A 14,813-nucleotide genomic window follows, 5' to 3' on the forward strand; every position below is an offset into this window, starting at 1 on the left:
ATGAAACATGCACAATTTTAATTTGGAAATGACGAGTGTCCACAGCGCAAACAGTTATGTCCATGAAATGTAAAGACAAAATATATTCCTGCATGAAAACTGGTCACATTTAAATCACTAAAACGACTCCCAAGACATTACACCGCTCAGCCAAGTCTTTGTTTATAATGACTCAATGGGCTCTCATTTAGTTACACTAAAAAATATTAGCAATGTTATTTATTACCCTGCACTTTGCAAACAAGATTTCTCTTAATGCATAAGAGACACGTGAATGCCAACTTTTCTCACCTGCTCATAAAGCAAAGGCCCAGTATTAAACCTTTGGAGAGCGGTGCTGCCATAGCATAATGGCTAATACAATAAACGTAGTAGTATTATTATTATTATGCGGCTTTACCAAGGAAAGCCTCACCGAGTCTCATGACTCTTTTTCCAGGAGGGTCTTGCCAAGTTTGCCTGCATGAGCAAGCAGTTGCAAGGTTGTCCCTTTTACCAGTATTTTGCGAGAGTTCTCTTAGTACATAAGATACACTCTGAATGCCATAATTGTATCAAATGCTCATATGGCAATGGTTCATATTAATTTAAGGGAAAATGTGGGCTTATTTGTTTGACCTAATTACACGATGACAGGGCACATACAATACACACGATTAATGCTTCTCGCTTTTGCCCGGCACAGATGAAGAGTTGTATGAATCACCAACAGTGAAGTCATGGATGGAGAGTTAGAAGCACACACAAGTGACTCAAGCATGGGGTGGGAGTGGCCACTTTCAAAGATTCCACGGATGGGGCACAGAGTGGAAGAAGAATGCAATGAACGTCTAACGACCATTACCTCTTTTCCACGTCTTTTTATGTCCTCAAAATAAGTTCATACTTTTCTGCAAAGGGTGGAAGATAACCACAATAACATTTGGAATTACTGTATTTTTTTCTTTCTTTCTAAAAGGTGTTTAAATTTTTTCAGTTTTTATTGTAACTTTTGCCCTTGGGGTTTAACTCGCCCTCCTCACTGGAATATCAAACAGTAGATGTTATTAAAGTTTATAAATGTAATGAGGTTAAAAAAACAGCTAAATAAGGATTTTTCTCAAAGGCACATCCAAAAAAAGTTTTGGTTCGAATATGAATAATGGCCATTGCTCTGAGTTGTCATAAAATAATACGCCAAGGGCTTTGTGAGAAACAAATGCATTTATCATACATGTCGTATGCGTGCATGCGTGCATGGGGAGAGGTGGCGCAGTGGTTAGTGCACCACGCTACAAACCCGGCGACACGAGTTCAATTCTCGCTTACAGCGAACATCGGTAACGAATAGATGAACCGGTCTTGGGCCTCCATTCAGATGACTCAGCCTTAATTGAGTACCTGGTACAATGTATAATAAACAACATCATTTGGGGAGCCAAAGGCGGCCGGGCATGGTGATGGCCACACCACCCCCTGGTGTGCCATGCCGGCTGTAATAGGTGTTTGTTAACGGCACTTGCCCCAACAGTCTGTTAAAGGCTATATGAAGATCTTTGTCTTTGTACGTGCACGTGTGCGCGCTCACCACATTCCTGGTGAACTTCTCAAATGAGGTCCGGCGGTCCTGGTTGTATTCAGACTGGTAACGAAAATAAAATGCTTCTTGCATAAACAGCACATCGTCCATCAATTTGTGGCACGCTTAACATTATTTCAAATTAACTGAAAAGAGCAGTAGTAAACATTGTATTAGTCTTCGTCATACGGAAAGATCACCACAAGCACAAATACAAACATATGAGCAGATTAATAACGTTCAAATGCCTGTGCCAAATATGCCTTGGGGTGAGTGATTATAACGAGTGAATGTTATATATATATGTGTATACTTGAATAAGAGCCAATTTGGCGAAGTCATTTTTAGTAATGATCATAGCGAATGGCTGAAAGGCCAAACGGATGACTGGTGCCTGAGGGTAATTTTACGTTGGACTATATCGGGTACCAGAAACACGTGAAATAAAGAACAAACTAAGCAGCTGCTGCTAAAACTCTATCAACGTGTCCTGTGTATTGTGCACGGTACACACAAAAAGCACGTGTGACTTTCTGCCATTGAGGACTTATGCGCCAAACCTCATTGTCAAAAACGGTGACCGTAAAAGTTCTTCTGTCTGTGCATTTCAAAATGACGAAAGAGGGGAGAACACTTCCCGCCTGCAACCGCAGTCACGCACCTCTCTGTCTCCCGAGGATGTTCATGGATTTTAGTGGGCTCCGATGTGGTCAGAGGAAAGACACCAAAGTTAAAGGGATTCAACGGTTACCGAGCGTGGGGGTTTTTTTAAAAATCCTTTATATTAAGTTCACTTGCTTGCTTGCTTGCGCGCTTACGACCGTGCAAATATTTCGGTCGATTTTTAACCCACTTCCCGTGATCCAATCGAGCTGACATTTTGCACACAGACTCGTTGCGCGTGACAATTTATTTTCGTGAAAATTTTTGTTACAAAATTTTCCACTTTTTAGGAAAAAAAAATGTCATATTTAATTTAAAATACCAATGTGATAAAAATGAAACTCTTACTCAAGAAAAACAGAAATGAATAATAAAATAAAACCGATGCCACGCATATAAAGGATTTATAGTGAAAAACTTTGTTTTTACGGGTTAATTTTTTGCGGTTCGTGTCTCTACGCATCTCTCTGGATTCGGGTTGAATCCCCAACGTGGCGTGATGTTCCGTCCCACGTGCCGGGAGGTTCAGACTCGGAATCAGATTCATTTGTTTGGACCGGAAAAATCCGATGAGCTGCCAAGCTCTTTTGCACAGATGTTCAGTAGTAAGGGGGCGGGTCAGAAACTTAGCAACAACGAACAAGAGGAAAACACGATACGAGTGCAAAGTATAGGAAAGGCAAGCAAGGCACTAAATGTAAACAAAAACAAAGAAAGTAAACGAGTGCAAGTTTCATTCGTACATAAATTCCTCCTGGAGTTCTTAAGGGACAGTGGACATCGTGTGGAGAAAAAAAACACGCGTCTCTACCCGAAAGCACATCGGAGAGATTGGATGATTGCCCGACGACAAACCTTTTTCCTCGTGAGCAGCACCTCTTGGTAGATGGGTGAGCGAAGGAAGCGAGCGTAGCTATCGCTCTTCATCAACTTGTAGATGTGCTCCTAGACAACAACAGCAAGTAGAGCAAGAATGTGGATCATTATTTTGTAATAATCATCATCATCAACAAGATGATCGTCATCAGCCATTATCCATCTAGGGCTGATCAAATGCATCTCTGTGCAGTCGCCTTTCCCACGATTTTGCGATACTACAAATCCATGTTACCCCTGCAGATCAATGGAGGCCGACAATTTATCCATTCATATAAATAGTAACTAGATTTACTTTATTCAGGAAAGCCTATTGAGTCATAATACCAGAGCTGGCTATGCAATTACCGACTGCTCTACCAATTGTCGGTTCCATTCTCCGACCAATCAGATAACGATAGTAATATAGAAAGTAAAGTAACAGGACCCTGCGGGGTGGGCTGGTAGGAACGAATAACCAAAGAATATAAACATAATGTATTATTACACTTGTTAAGCCAGGAAAGCCCCACTGAGTCAAAAGGTTTTTGTAGGGTCCTGCCAAGTGTTTGCAGTAGGGGGCGATGTTGATACACGGACGGACGGACGGACGATATAATCTATTGGTGGTCTGGTCCACTTCGTTCCTACCAGTATAACCTCTGTTTCCACGTGTGCCGCTGGACTGGAGGTGATGGGTGGGGGCTTGGTGGTGTCATCGGTATCATCAGCTACACCACACTGGGCGTGGCTTGTAGGGGTTTCCTGCCTTTGGGACGCAGGATGTAGGGGCGGCCGCCAATTTTAAAGGGGCTAAATTAATCGACCACAAAAAAGCAGTCGATTCTTTTCCTGAATCTACTAATTGACTCGATGGACTCACTGTACCAGCTCTACTCTCTAGTCTACCAACAATCTCGAAGATATTTCCGCACCCAGCACACCACATCCAGTATACCTTGGCCAACGGTCAGCGATGCTACTCCAGCCTATCGGGATTAAACCGTGCCCTCTATCGGGCGGCGCGGCGGGCACCTGAGCATCCTCGAACGTGTATCTGCACGGCTCGCGGATGTTTTGCGCCGTACGCTCGAAGCTGTGCGAGTCCAGGTTGATGGAGTTGAGGGCGCCGGGCGCCAGGAACTCCTCCCAGATGCGCTGCACGTGCTCGGGCACCTCGCGCAGCGGCCGTCGTTTCAGCTCCTGCACCGCCTGCCAGAACCTGCGGCGGTACCGTCCGCCACTCGTCTGTCGACCCCAGCTGGGTAGATGTCTGGATATCTGCAGGCCTGTGCCATGTCGTCTGGTCTATCTGGTCGTGTCTATTTGGATGAACAGCGGTACCTCGGTATACGTCGTTAATTCGCTCCAGAAGGTAGGACTTATACCGAATATGACGTGTACCAAACGCATGTTTCCCATAAGAAATAAAGGGAAAGGAAATAATCCGTTCCAGAGTATAAGAAATGATATTTTTTCTGGCATATTATACATTAATGGGGTTGTATAACATAATTTAGACGCTACTTATTACTAAAATGCATACATAAATAAAAATAAATTTAAACAAAAATACAATTTAACATCACTTTACCTTGCTGAGAGGAGTTGATAGCCTACGAGGATGGTGGTGAGGAAGGGGAGGAGTCGTGAACGGGGTCTACGCGGGTACGCGGTGACTCATCCTGACCCATACAAGTTCTAGCAAGCGCGTCGTATCCCAAGCAAGACGTCGTATCCCAAGACATTTTTTTCTCGTCAAAACACGAGGTATACCAAATTCGACGTATTCCAAAGCGGTCGAGGTATGACTATATATGCACTGCCTGGCGGGAACATGTGACGTTACATTCTGTGATGAATGTAGAGACAATCTGGCTCTCTGGTTGTATACGGGGCATTTAAAATTTATGTTAACACTTGCATGGGACTATCGTTTTTAATGGCGAATGAACGGATAATACACTGTAACATGAAAACAAATGTATGTAAATAGCTTCAAAAAGTCTAAGTCTCCACTTGTTCGCCATCATTGTCAACGCGTGCCTGGAATCATCTCCAGGTGGTCTCCAGAGCCCGGGAGGCACATTTATTGCAGTATTGTTGCAAATTCTCAGAAGTTATGACATTTTTGAAAGCACTCTGTATATATATAATAAAAACAATTGTTTATATGAACGTGCCAACAGGGCTGAATGCTGTTCTGTGCACTCTGTGTTGAAAGAGCGTCTCACTCCAGATTCTCAGAGCTGAACTCGGACTGGAGGAAGCGGAGGAAGCGATCTTGTCCTGCCGGGTCATGGAGCACTTCATCGAAGGAGAAGCCCCACCTCCTCACCTGCTGCTGGCTCGGCTCCTTGCTAGACTTACGCACGCACACACGCGCACACACATGTAAAAAGACAAAGATCCCCCGTACAACCTGCAAGGGCGGTTGGCGCAAGAGCTGTTAGCGAGCGCCTATGAAGGGTAGCACGACACACAGCTAAAGGTCGGTGTGACCAGCACCACGCACGGCCGTCTTAGTCTTCCCAGTGCATCATGGTCACAATCTGAAAAATGTCCTGCAAGTGACTCAATTTTAATATCCATAGCAATCATTGCTGCCATACTGCGATAATGTGCCGGGAACCTCCTGAAAAATAAATTCACGGGACTGAGTGAAACTTTCCTGGGTAAGCAAGTATAATCATAATAGTGCTGTGAATGTGAGGTTGATGTAGAGAAGTTATTACACAGGACCATTACCTGACCTCCATGTCCCAAAACGTGGGGTCATCCGACTGCCAGGGGTTGGAAGGTTCCGTTGGAGTCAGGAAAGCATCATATTCCATGTACTGCTCTGAGTATCCAATCAGGCTAAATCAGTGATAACGACACACAGAGACACACACACACAGACAGACCTGCGTTGAAACTTACTGGCACAACAAATGGCCAGATGGCTTAGGGAGCTCATAATTAAAGATGCATAAGCACCGACGGGAGCCAATGTTTGTATCCTGGCTAGCTAACTTCGCTTGATTAAATCAGATTCTCCAGCACGAGGGTTTGATGGTGTCAGCCTGGTCACCAACAATTGCCAAAAGAGAGCATATTATAGACTTGTTTTCATTATACTTAGTTCCACCTAAGCCAGCTGTAAGGGATTAAGATATGTAAACGTATTATTTGATGATGGATGAACACTTTATTTTGCAGAATATCAATGACCACCATTTACTTGCTATGTATGTGGATATTCACTTCCTGCCTCTCCCCCCATGCAAGACAACACTGAATTGTCACAATAATGGGTCGATCTAAATGTGTATTGTTTTTTTCTCTTTTTTACCGTCTCGTTTGTGCTGTTTCCCAGTTTTTAGTTTTTCGGTTTTGTAAAAAATGTATTTTGTTTCTCCTTCGCCTAAATGTTACATGGGCTTAAAAATGTACTTGCTACAAGCAAAACATCCTAATTGTTCATCATTTCTAACACATTAGCTTTCCTTGGCCCACACAAAAGTGTGTACGAAGTACTTTTTTTTGGAGCTCGACTATTGAACATGTAAATAATAATAGTAATATGTACACGTGGCCTTAGCTGAATTAGCACTCACAAAAACATCATAAATGAATACAAATAATCCGGCTGGGTTTGTTGGTCAGAAACCAATCAATTTCCGCGTTATTAACTCGCCACTTAGTTTGACGTATACACCTCCATGCCCTTATTTCTAAACTCTATCATGCCCTTAATTGATTATAAACCCACTCATTTACCCAGATTTAAACCGTATAGACTCAATATTTATTTGAAGTTTTCGTGACTGCAGGAATCCATACTCTTTGGTTCTTTCGGTAAAGTCACGTAGGTAGAAACATAAAATAAATCACGACGTTTCGGGCGCAACGCAAGCATCCATCATAATGTGGGAAAGCACGGTCTGCTGCTGAGGCAGACTGTTTAAAAAAACAGTCAATTTTAAAAACAAAGAATTGTCACATACCTAATAATTAAGACCACAGTCACACCCCCACTACCTTTCAGCCACTTTGGATGTCTTCATGCAGTGCCAGTTCAGCTGAGTGTTGAGAAATTCTACCTGTAGAGGGCAGAGAGGCACGTGAAAACCAGATGCGGCTCTATAGCAACTTAAACTCCTAATACCACAGTGACAAGCGCCGTTTGGACCCGTGTCACGTGATGGCAATTGCTGAATTTTCTCTGATCTTTGGTGCCAGTGTGAAATTAATAAAAAAAAAATCAGAAGGGACATGCCAAGCTTTCGCAATAGGGGCGATGATTGCTTTGTGGATCCCAATTGAGCATATTTTGTGGGGTAATTTTATAATTGTTGTATCATGAACCCCCATGGCACGCAATGGCCTACTCTTGATTGATGTCACGGGATCTTTAACATCTACTGTGAAGCATACGGTGTGTATTTTTATGGTTTAATACACCCGCAGTATTAACCAGGGCAGCCGATAGATTTCAATCTTGAACCGCTGCAACAAATGGCAAACGAGCTACCGCTGGAACACATCGCCACCCTAAAACAACCAATGGGTGGAACTCAACTACGCTGACAGCCCCAAGCCAATGGTAGAAATAACACATTGCGATGGCAGGGGCCAGTCTCTTCAAAAGACAACCACTCTTGAATTTCGACCAAATTGGAAAAGCAATAGGCCGAGTGCTGTTCGGCATTTGAACTCATATCTTCTTCGCATTGAACAGAGGCGGCGTGGGGAGGGACGAGTGACATTGGCACGAACCCGTCGACGCAGCTCGTCCATCGTGGGCTTCTTTGCATCGGGCGGTGGAGTTGGGGGTGGACTTCCTCCGGTACACTCATCCTGCAAGCCGTACACAGACTGTCGGACGACAATGTGGGTGTGTGTGTATATGTGTGTGGGGAGCGGTGGCATCGCGGTTAGCGCGCCACGCTATGAACCTGGCGACCCGAGTTCGATTCCCGTTCAGGGCCTTCATAGACGCTCGCTAACAGCACTTGCCCCAACAGTCTGTTAAGGCAAGCTGGGGGATCTTTGTCTTTGTGTGTAGATGCATGCGTCCGAATGTACGTTTGGATTTGAGTTTAGGGCGATAGGAATTGACTGATATTGAAAATCAATGCGCGCCTACACAATGCATTAAATTTACACTGCATAAGGTCATATTCTATATACCCGACAGCCAAAGAGCAACATCTTACACTGTACCCGGTCCATTGTTACGCAGGGTGAGAGTGCAGTTGCTTTAGAGGCTTGGTAATTGGTTGTGTGTGTGTATGTGTGCATGTGTGTATTCTGATGCGTGGATAAGTGCCTGTGCGTTCTCATGCCTATGTATGTGCAGTGACGTTGAATGAGTCACTGTAGAGTGTGGCGCTGGGAGATTGGTAGACAATGGAATTATGGGTAGCAGCGCGTTCTACCAGTTGGACCCGTGGGCCAAGCCCGGAGCCTTCTGGGGGATCCAGAAGGGGGCGTGGCCACGCTGGGGAGAATAAAAGGCGAGCTCCGACTCGCAGTCGGGGCTGCTGCCATCGGGAATGGAACTCGTCGTGCTGCCGTCGTCGTGGTCTTCGCCTGTTCAAGCTGTGGGTCTGGAAGCATGTTGGCTGTCCTGACCTGGTTTGGAGTTATCCCATATGGCTGTGAGAGCCGGAATAAACAAGAGGGACAACGCCTCCTACTAGTGTCTCTGAATTAGTACACTACATATGTATGTGTGTCTTTGTGTGTGTTTGTCTGTGCATGTGTGCCTGCACGTATTTGCTTGCCTTAGTGCATTGCGCTACAAATGCAGTGACTTGAGTTCGATTTACGCGCGCGACCAACGTCGGTGATATTTATCTGAACTGGGCCTGGGCCTCCTCCTCTAGGTCGACTCGGTCTCAAATGAGTACCTGGTGGGATGTGTTAACATCGCCACTGGGCAATGTTTACATAGAGCAGGAGTTGGAGGCACTGATGCTGAACCTAGAGCATGTCACTCAGAGGTGGGGCCTTATCAGCCCCACCAAAACTGGGTATTTTGTGTCATCAAACACTCCACCCCCTCAATTCCCCATTGATGATGGGTCAGTTGCGGAGAAAGTGAAGTGCTTTCCATATCTGGGCAGTGTGCTTATGGCCAGCTCCGGTTTCACAGCAGAGGTCTCACTCACTCCGAACCACTCGGATGGCTTTATCTTTCCACTGGCTGTGTAACGCTATGTGGAAGCTACCTGGTCTGTCGCTTCACACGAAGCTTTGAGTATTCTCGACCACAGTCATGCCATCCCTCCCTTCTCTGTGCTTGTGAAGCGTGGAGCACTCTGATGGAACATCTTCGCCGGTTAGAAACATTCAGGCTGGCCTGCCTACTAACCATCCTGGGTTTAACCAGGGTGGATTGCGTGATGAGCTCACACATCCTTGAAAGATCTGGACACATTTCCATCTGTGAGCTCTTCCGTCGGACAAGGCTGCGTTGCCTGGGTTATGTAGCCGCATGCACTGCTACCGTATGCCTAAACAGCTTCTGTCTGGCTGGATAAAGGGAGCTAAACGGGCACAACGTGGGCTGGAAAAGAGATGGACTGATGCGGTACAGGAGGTTATTGAGCTGAGCGGACTTGCCGAAGACTGGTACCAGCGCTGCCAAGATCGGCCTCTATGGAGGACGCTCCTGGGCAGTTGAAGGCAGTCGCCCTCCAACAACAATGGAGGGCAGAGGAGCGACGCTCACATCAACGAGAGGATCGCCAGGCTGCTAAAATGCAGCAAGTTGGCACAGTAGGGGGACACAGGTGGTGCATCGCCCAGTCATCTCAGTCAGTCAACCCATGGCACCTGCTGAGTCTGTCCCGTGACCTCTTGTCAGCGAGTCTTCGACACTTCACGTGCCATCAGAGTGCACGTGGCCTGGAACAAACGCCCTGGTGACGTCACCGCCACTTAGTGGCGAATGGCGGGGACTGCTATTGTTGTTGTGAATTATGGTCGACGTGTGTGTGTGTGTCTCTGCGAGCGTCTCTTGCCTTGCGTGTCCTGTGCGGATCCCGGATCCGACACGACTTCTTCATGTCCACCTCGGTGGTATTCACGCACCCTGGCTGCAACAAAACAGCCTCCATTATACACACGCACGCGATCGTCTCTGGCAGTGGCTCTTCGCCTTCACTGCATGCAGCCTTGCACCCCTTTGGTTCTCAATCGTTAAAAAGGTAAAATGTTAATACGTACATAGGTTCGATGAAACAAAGTAGTTGTACTTACGTGCCCGTGTTTAATTATTTTTGTTCGATTATTTACCTTTAAAAAAAAAATGTTTGCACCCCCAGAAAGGGCGTCCACCCCAGGTTAAGAACCCCCTAGACTTAGGATCATTAAGTTGTATACAGTACAGGACAATAGTCAAATGTATATCCCTTACATAGCAAGGCCTCACTGAGTCTCAAGGGTCCTGCATTGGAATGTCGGACAATGTCATGTAATATACTAATATAATGCACTGATACGATACATTTATTTAATTGTGTATCATGCAATCCTTAAACATTTTCAACGTAACATTCTCTGTGATATAACAACAGGGCATTTCTCTCTCGATTGGTAAACCACAGCCACCAGTGTGAATTGCACAGAGGCGAGTCTGTCCATAGGACTACCACTGTTGATGCCCCACTAAGTGGTATTCATATAATCCCAGGAGGGATGATGATAATGATGGACTTAGTGGAACATCGCCCATGATTTGAATTTCTAATCTTCTGATTGCTTGGTTGAGGGTTCTAAGCACAGAGCCACGTGGATAGGATTTACAGTATCAAAATTAGAAAAAAAATATTTCCAGCCATTTTCAATCTACTGCTGGATGAGGGCCTACCCATGCCATATCATTCATGGGTAAACATATGTTTAACCATACTTCACCATGCTGGTCAGTGCGCGTTGGTTGAAGGGGCAGGAGCGATTCAGATATCAACTTGACACTTATGTTAGTCAGAGACAGTGATCGCATTCGGATTGCCGGGGTCAAAGTGCAGCACCCTGACCAATGCGCCACCACTCCAGGATTTACACGATACGGAACAGTAAATACACGCGTGCTATTTGGTTGACAGCTATCAAGAGTAAGAGTTCCCTCTCTGTGCTGTGCTGATATGAGAATCAATTCTCTGCGAGGCTCACAGAGTAACGGACCCGTGCCCTTGTCACGAAACGAATACAGTTGTACAGCATGGAAGAGAGATTACTCTACTTACACTGCTATTTTGAGCCAAATAAGGGCCTTAAGTCGAAGAAAAGGGTTGCCCAGGTGTCAATTACTTACACATACAGTGTGTCCACTATCCATGCTCACTGCAGAGTCGATGGTTCAGTTCTCAGGCAAACAGCTTGAGCAATATCCCTCCCCACTGAGCCGGCTCTTGAAAAATCCCTTTAATTTAACACAAGACTCCCAAACCCTTGCTTTGGAAAAACGAACAAATAAAAAGAGTGGTACATTTTGTGCTGGTGCTAAGAAGTGTTTCTTTTTCTTCTGCTGTTAGACCTACCACCCTGGTCTACTTGTGCATTTAAACGTATACACATTCAGCGATGTGCATTTTTACAATGTGGATCCATAAATAAAACATTTCCGTGAATTTTTTAATAATTGAAAGAATGCATGCCAATGGTATATCGTCTGAGTGTGCAACTGCTATATATTTCATGAAAATATGAATTATATTTAGAGCCCCTTGTCTGGATTAAGATGCTACACTGGCTATACTTCACCACGCTGGTCAGTGCAGTTTGGTAACAGATGGGACACCCAGGACCGGTTCAGATATCACTCGCCACTGATGTTAACCGAGGCCGGGAATCGAACTCAGGTTGCCTAGTTCATATAGTTAACGCTCCTGCCATACGCAATATTCAGTGTCCACTGATGCTATTTTTTTGTGTGAAGTGGCATGCACAGTCAATGTAATTAACATACTGTGCATTTGGCAATGCTATTTGTAGCAATGGTCCATTCATTATACAGTTATTTATGGAATAGGTGGTGCACTTGTGTGTTGCTTTCGTATGTTATCAACGGAATGGCTCACTTGCTCTTCGCATATCTTTACTTTGTTATTTTTACTTCGTGGTGGTTAATTTAGGTACACATAGTACATGCTGAGGTGTAACACAGTATTGGATATTGTGTACTTTGGGCTTCAGGAATACAACTGAAGAAATTCTTATTTCAGCGCTGTCATTTCCCACCTTGGCGATACAGTAATGATCAAACCAGTTACCCGTCCGTTTTCAAGTTGGACACCTAATTTATCCAAAACAAATCAAGAGCATTAATGTTGCACTGCAAAGGCATGATGATAAAATGATATTCTCCAAATTTAAAGCAAATCGGACACTTTTTTATTTATAGCGAGAAGGTATAATAGCTGACGTCATCCACCAGGGAGATTGAGAGATAAAATCAGCTCCTGGTGCATCGTACAATGTATGTTGAACTTCTTTCGCACCGTACGTAGGCAACCATGCTAATCCGAAGTGCCGGGAAAGGACAACAAAGGTCTGAGGTGGATATCAATCCCACTGATGGCCTGTGTGTGCCATTCATATGTTAGATTCGTGTTGCCTCCTTGCGCAAAGATCAGAGGGCCCGTGTTTGACCGCTCTGAACGAGAGATATGATTGCGGTGCAGTGACTGCCGACAAATTGGAGCCGGCGCATGCACTGCTTTGCGATGACTGTGCGAATTATGTCTGCGCGAATTCTGATTTCCTCGCTGAGAATGTTGGCGACATTTGCTTGTGCGCGCGCGCGCACACAAACGTGCACGTTACGTGAAATTATACTTGCGGATGTTTCCCCGCAGCGCTAATCACAACAACCGAAAAAAACACACGTCTCGTGCAGCGCACAATGCACTCCACAAATTAAACCTCGGCTTACACATGTATGTGGCACGATATTTTTGGAGTACTGTACGGCATGCATTTTCCTTGCAGCAAGTGTTTTCTATTAAATTATTAAATAGCCGGTTGGTTGGCTGATTTTCACAAGTTATTTATTAGCATTTGTAATTGAAACCACAATTGTATTATTATGTTTCTCTACGGTCTTCCATTGAAAAATAAAACCCAATTTAATTCTCAACTCCCATCACAGGGTAATTCTCTACCAGTGAGAGAACCTAATTCCAAAAGGCGGAGCTGTTATATCTGGACGATGTAATTTGGGCATCGATCGCAATGCTAAAACATCTGTAACCAGGAAGGCAGTTTCCAAACAGAATCAACAAGCCTTGTGTTAAACCAGCCGACACGGCGAACAGGGGCTGATGGAGATGCAGAGCATCAACTGCAATTTCACATTCAGGTGGCCAAGCCAGACAGCCGCGTTAGGAGCAGTGGAGTGTATCGCTGTGATGTCTCCGTCGTGTTTGTGGATCGGGCATTGCATCGTTATGTGTTTTGTATGGTCTGTATGGGGACACTGCCTGGCTCAGAGAGAGAGAGAGAGGAAACTGTGCAAGTTGATGTCGCTCAAGGCAAAATGGGGGGAAAAATGCTGACAATATCCTGGCTTTACTTAAATGCCTTCTGTATTATTTATATAGACCACATAAAAAAAAACACAAGTTGCACTCGAATGTTTTTTCATGAATCTTTAGATTTACAACACAATACCATGAAACTGGATGTATCTGGCATCTGAATGCAACTACGCCGTACAGAACAGTGGGACATGTTCACCATGAGAAGGGATGAGTGGTATATCTACTTGTATTGTTACTGGTAGGAACCTCCTGGTTACACCAGCCCACAGGGGATTATTGTGTCCGTCGTGTAGGGAGGGGCTGGGTGGGGAGGGAGGGGCTGGGTAGGGAGGGGCTGGGTAGGGAGGGAGGGGTGGGGAGGGGCTGGGTGGGGAGGGGCTGGATGGGGAGGGTGGGGCTGGGTGGGGAGGGTGAGGAGGGGCTGGTCACCCCGTGGTTCCCTTATGAAACTCAACGTTTAACTTACTCACGCCGGCTTGTGCCCGCCCTCACAGTCGGGCATATTTGCGGAATACGCCACGCCGCCGTTGACCCTGCAGGCCATTGACCGAGCAACCCAATTGAGATGAGACACTCAAGTGACAAGCAGAGGAGATGAAGAAGGTATTGAGCCTTCACTTGGACCGTCCATCGATATAGATTCGGAAGCTCACGATACACACGTGGAATTGTGCGTGTAGAAAAAAACGAATGAGTTGTAATGGTATTAATGTCGTATGTAATGGGCACAGGCTGCATGTGGCTTTCTGGGTAAATAAGTAATTGTGTCACCGCTAAAGTCACGAGTGGTGCGAACATTCACTGGAGTGTTCCATTTAACCACGAGCCTGAATCACAACGGTTCGTCTCGTCACCATGGGCGGTCAATGGTCCCACCCGCGGTATTTAATGCACATACACATTTGCTTTCCTCGCTATCTTCGCTTGAGCTGATAAAGGTTTTGTGTATTTTTTTTAGCAGATCCGAATGCGCCTCCTTCCGCCAGACCTGACAGCCCCATCACCAGCCTCCTGCACAGGAACAAACTCTGTGAACAAAGCTCCCATGATCGCACTATCGAACACCATCTCCTGCATGCCTGGTGACTCAATACAGCTGTCATTCCCACAGGGAATTAAAACAAAGAATGAACCACACTTCCCTTACATTCATCTCCCCTATAAACATGAGCGGCAGGGAGGCACAGTGATGACGGCTGCTA

At 45.4% G+C, this 14,813-nt stretch overlaps 1 protein-coding gene across 4 annotated transcripts in view; it reads right to left on the minus strand.

Moving 5' to 3' along the window:
* Window positions 1–14,813, minus strand: part of LOC144944008 (regulator of G-protein signaling 7-like) — a 126,345-nt gene that overhangs the window by 4,490 nt on the left and 107,042 nt on the right. For 2 of the 4 annotated variants that reach the window (XM_078871977.1, XM_078871974.1), the window contains exons 10-18: window positions 10,090–10,164; window positions 7,838–7,936; window positions 7,100–7,161; window positions 5,825–5,935; window positions 5,311–5,436; window positions 4,112–4,298; window positions 3,077–3,166; window positions 1,568–1,621; window positions 845–890 (exon numbers count right to left, since the gene is read on the minus strand). In XM_078871977.1, the coding sequence (XP_078728103.1) occupies window positions 870–890; window positions 1,568–1,621; window positions 3,077–3,166; window positions 4,112–4,298; window positions 5,311–5,436; window positions 5,825–5,935; window positions 7,100–7,161; window positions 7,838–7,936; window positions 10,090–10,164 (825 nt within the window). In that variant the 3' untranslated portion in view covers window positions 845–869. The remainder of the gene's footprint in view (window positions 1–844; window positions 891–1,567; window positions 1,622–3,076; window positions 3,167–4,111; window positions 4,299–5,310; window positions 5,437–5,824; window positions 5,936–7,099; window positions 7,162–7,837; window positions 7,937–10,089; window positions 10,165–14,813) is intronic. The other 2 variants (XM_078871976.1, XM_078871978.1) reach the window with 2 other exon arrangements.

This window comes from Lampetra fluviatilis, chromosome 33 (assembly GCF_964198595.1).
Source record: "Lampetra fluviatilis chromosome 33, kcLamFluv1.1, whole genome shotgun sequence".
Taxonomy (NCBI): Eukaryota; Metazoa; Chordata; class Hyperoartia; order Petromyzontiformes; family Petromyzontidae; genus Lampetra; species Lampetra fluviatilis.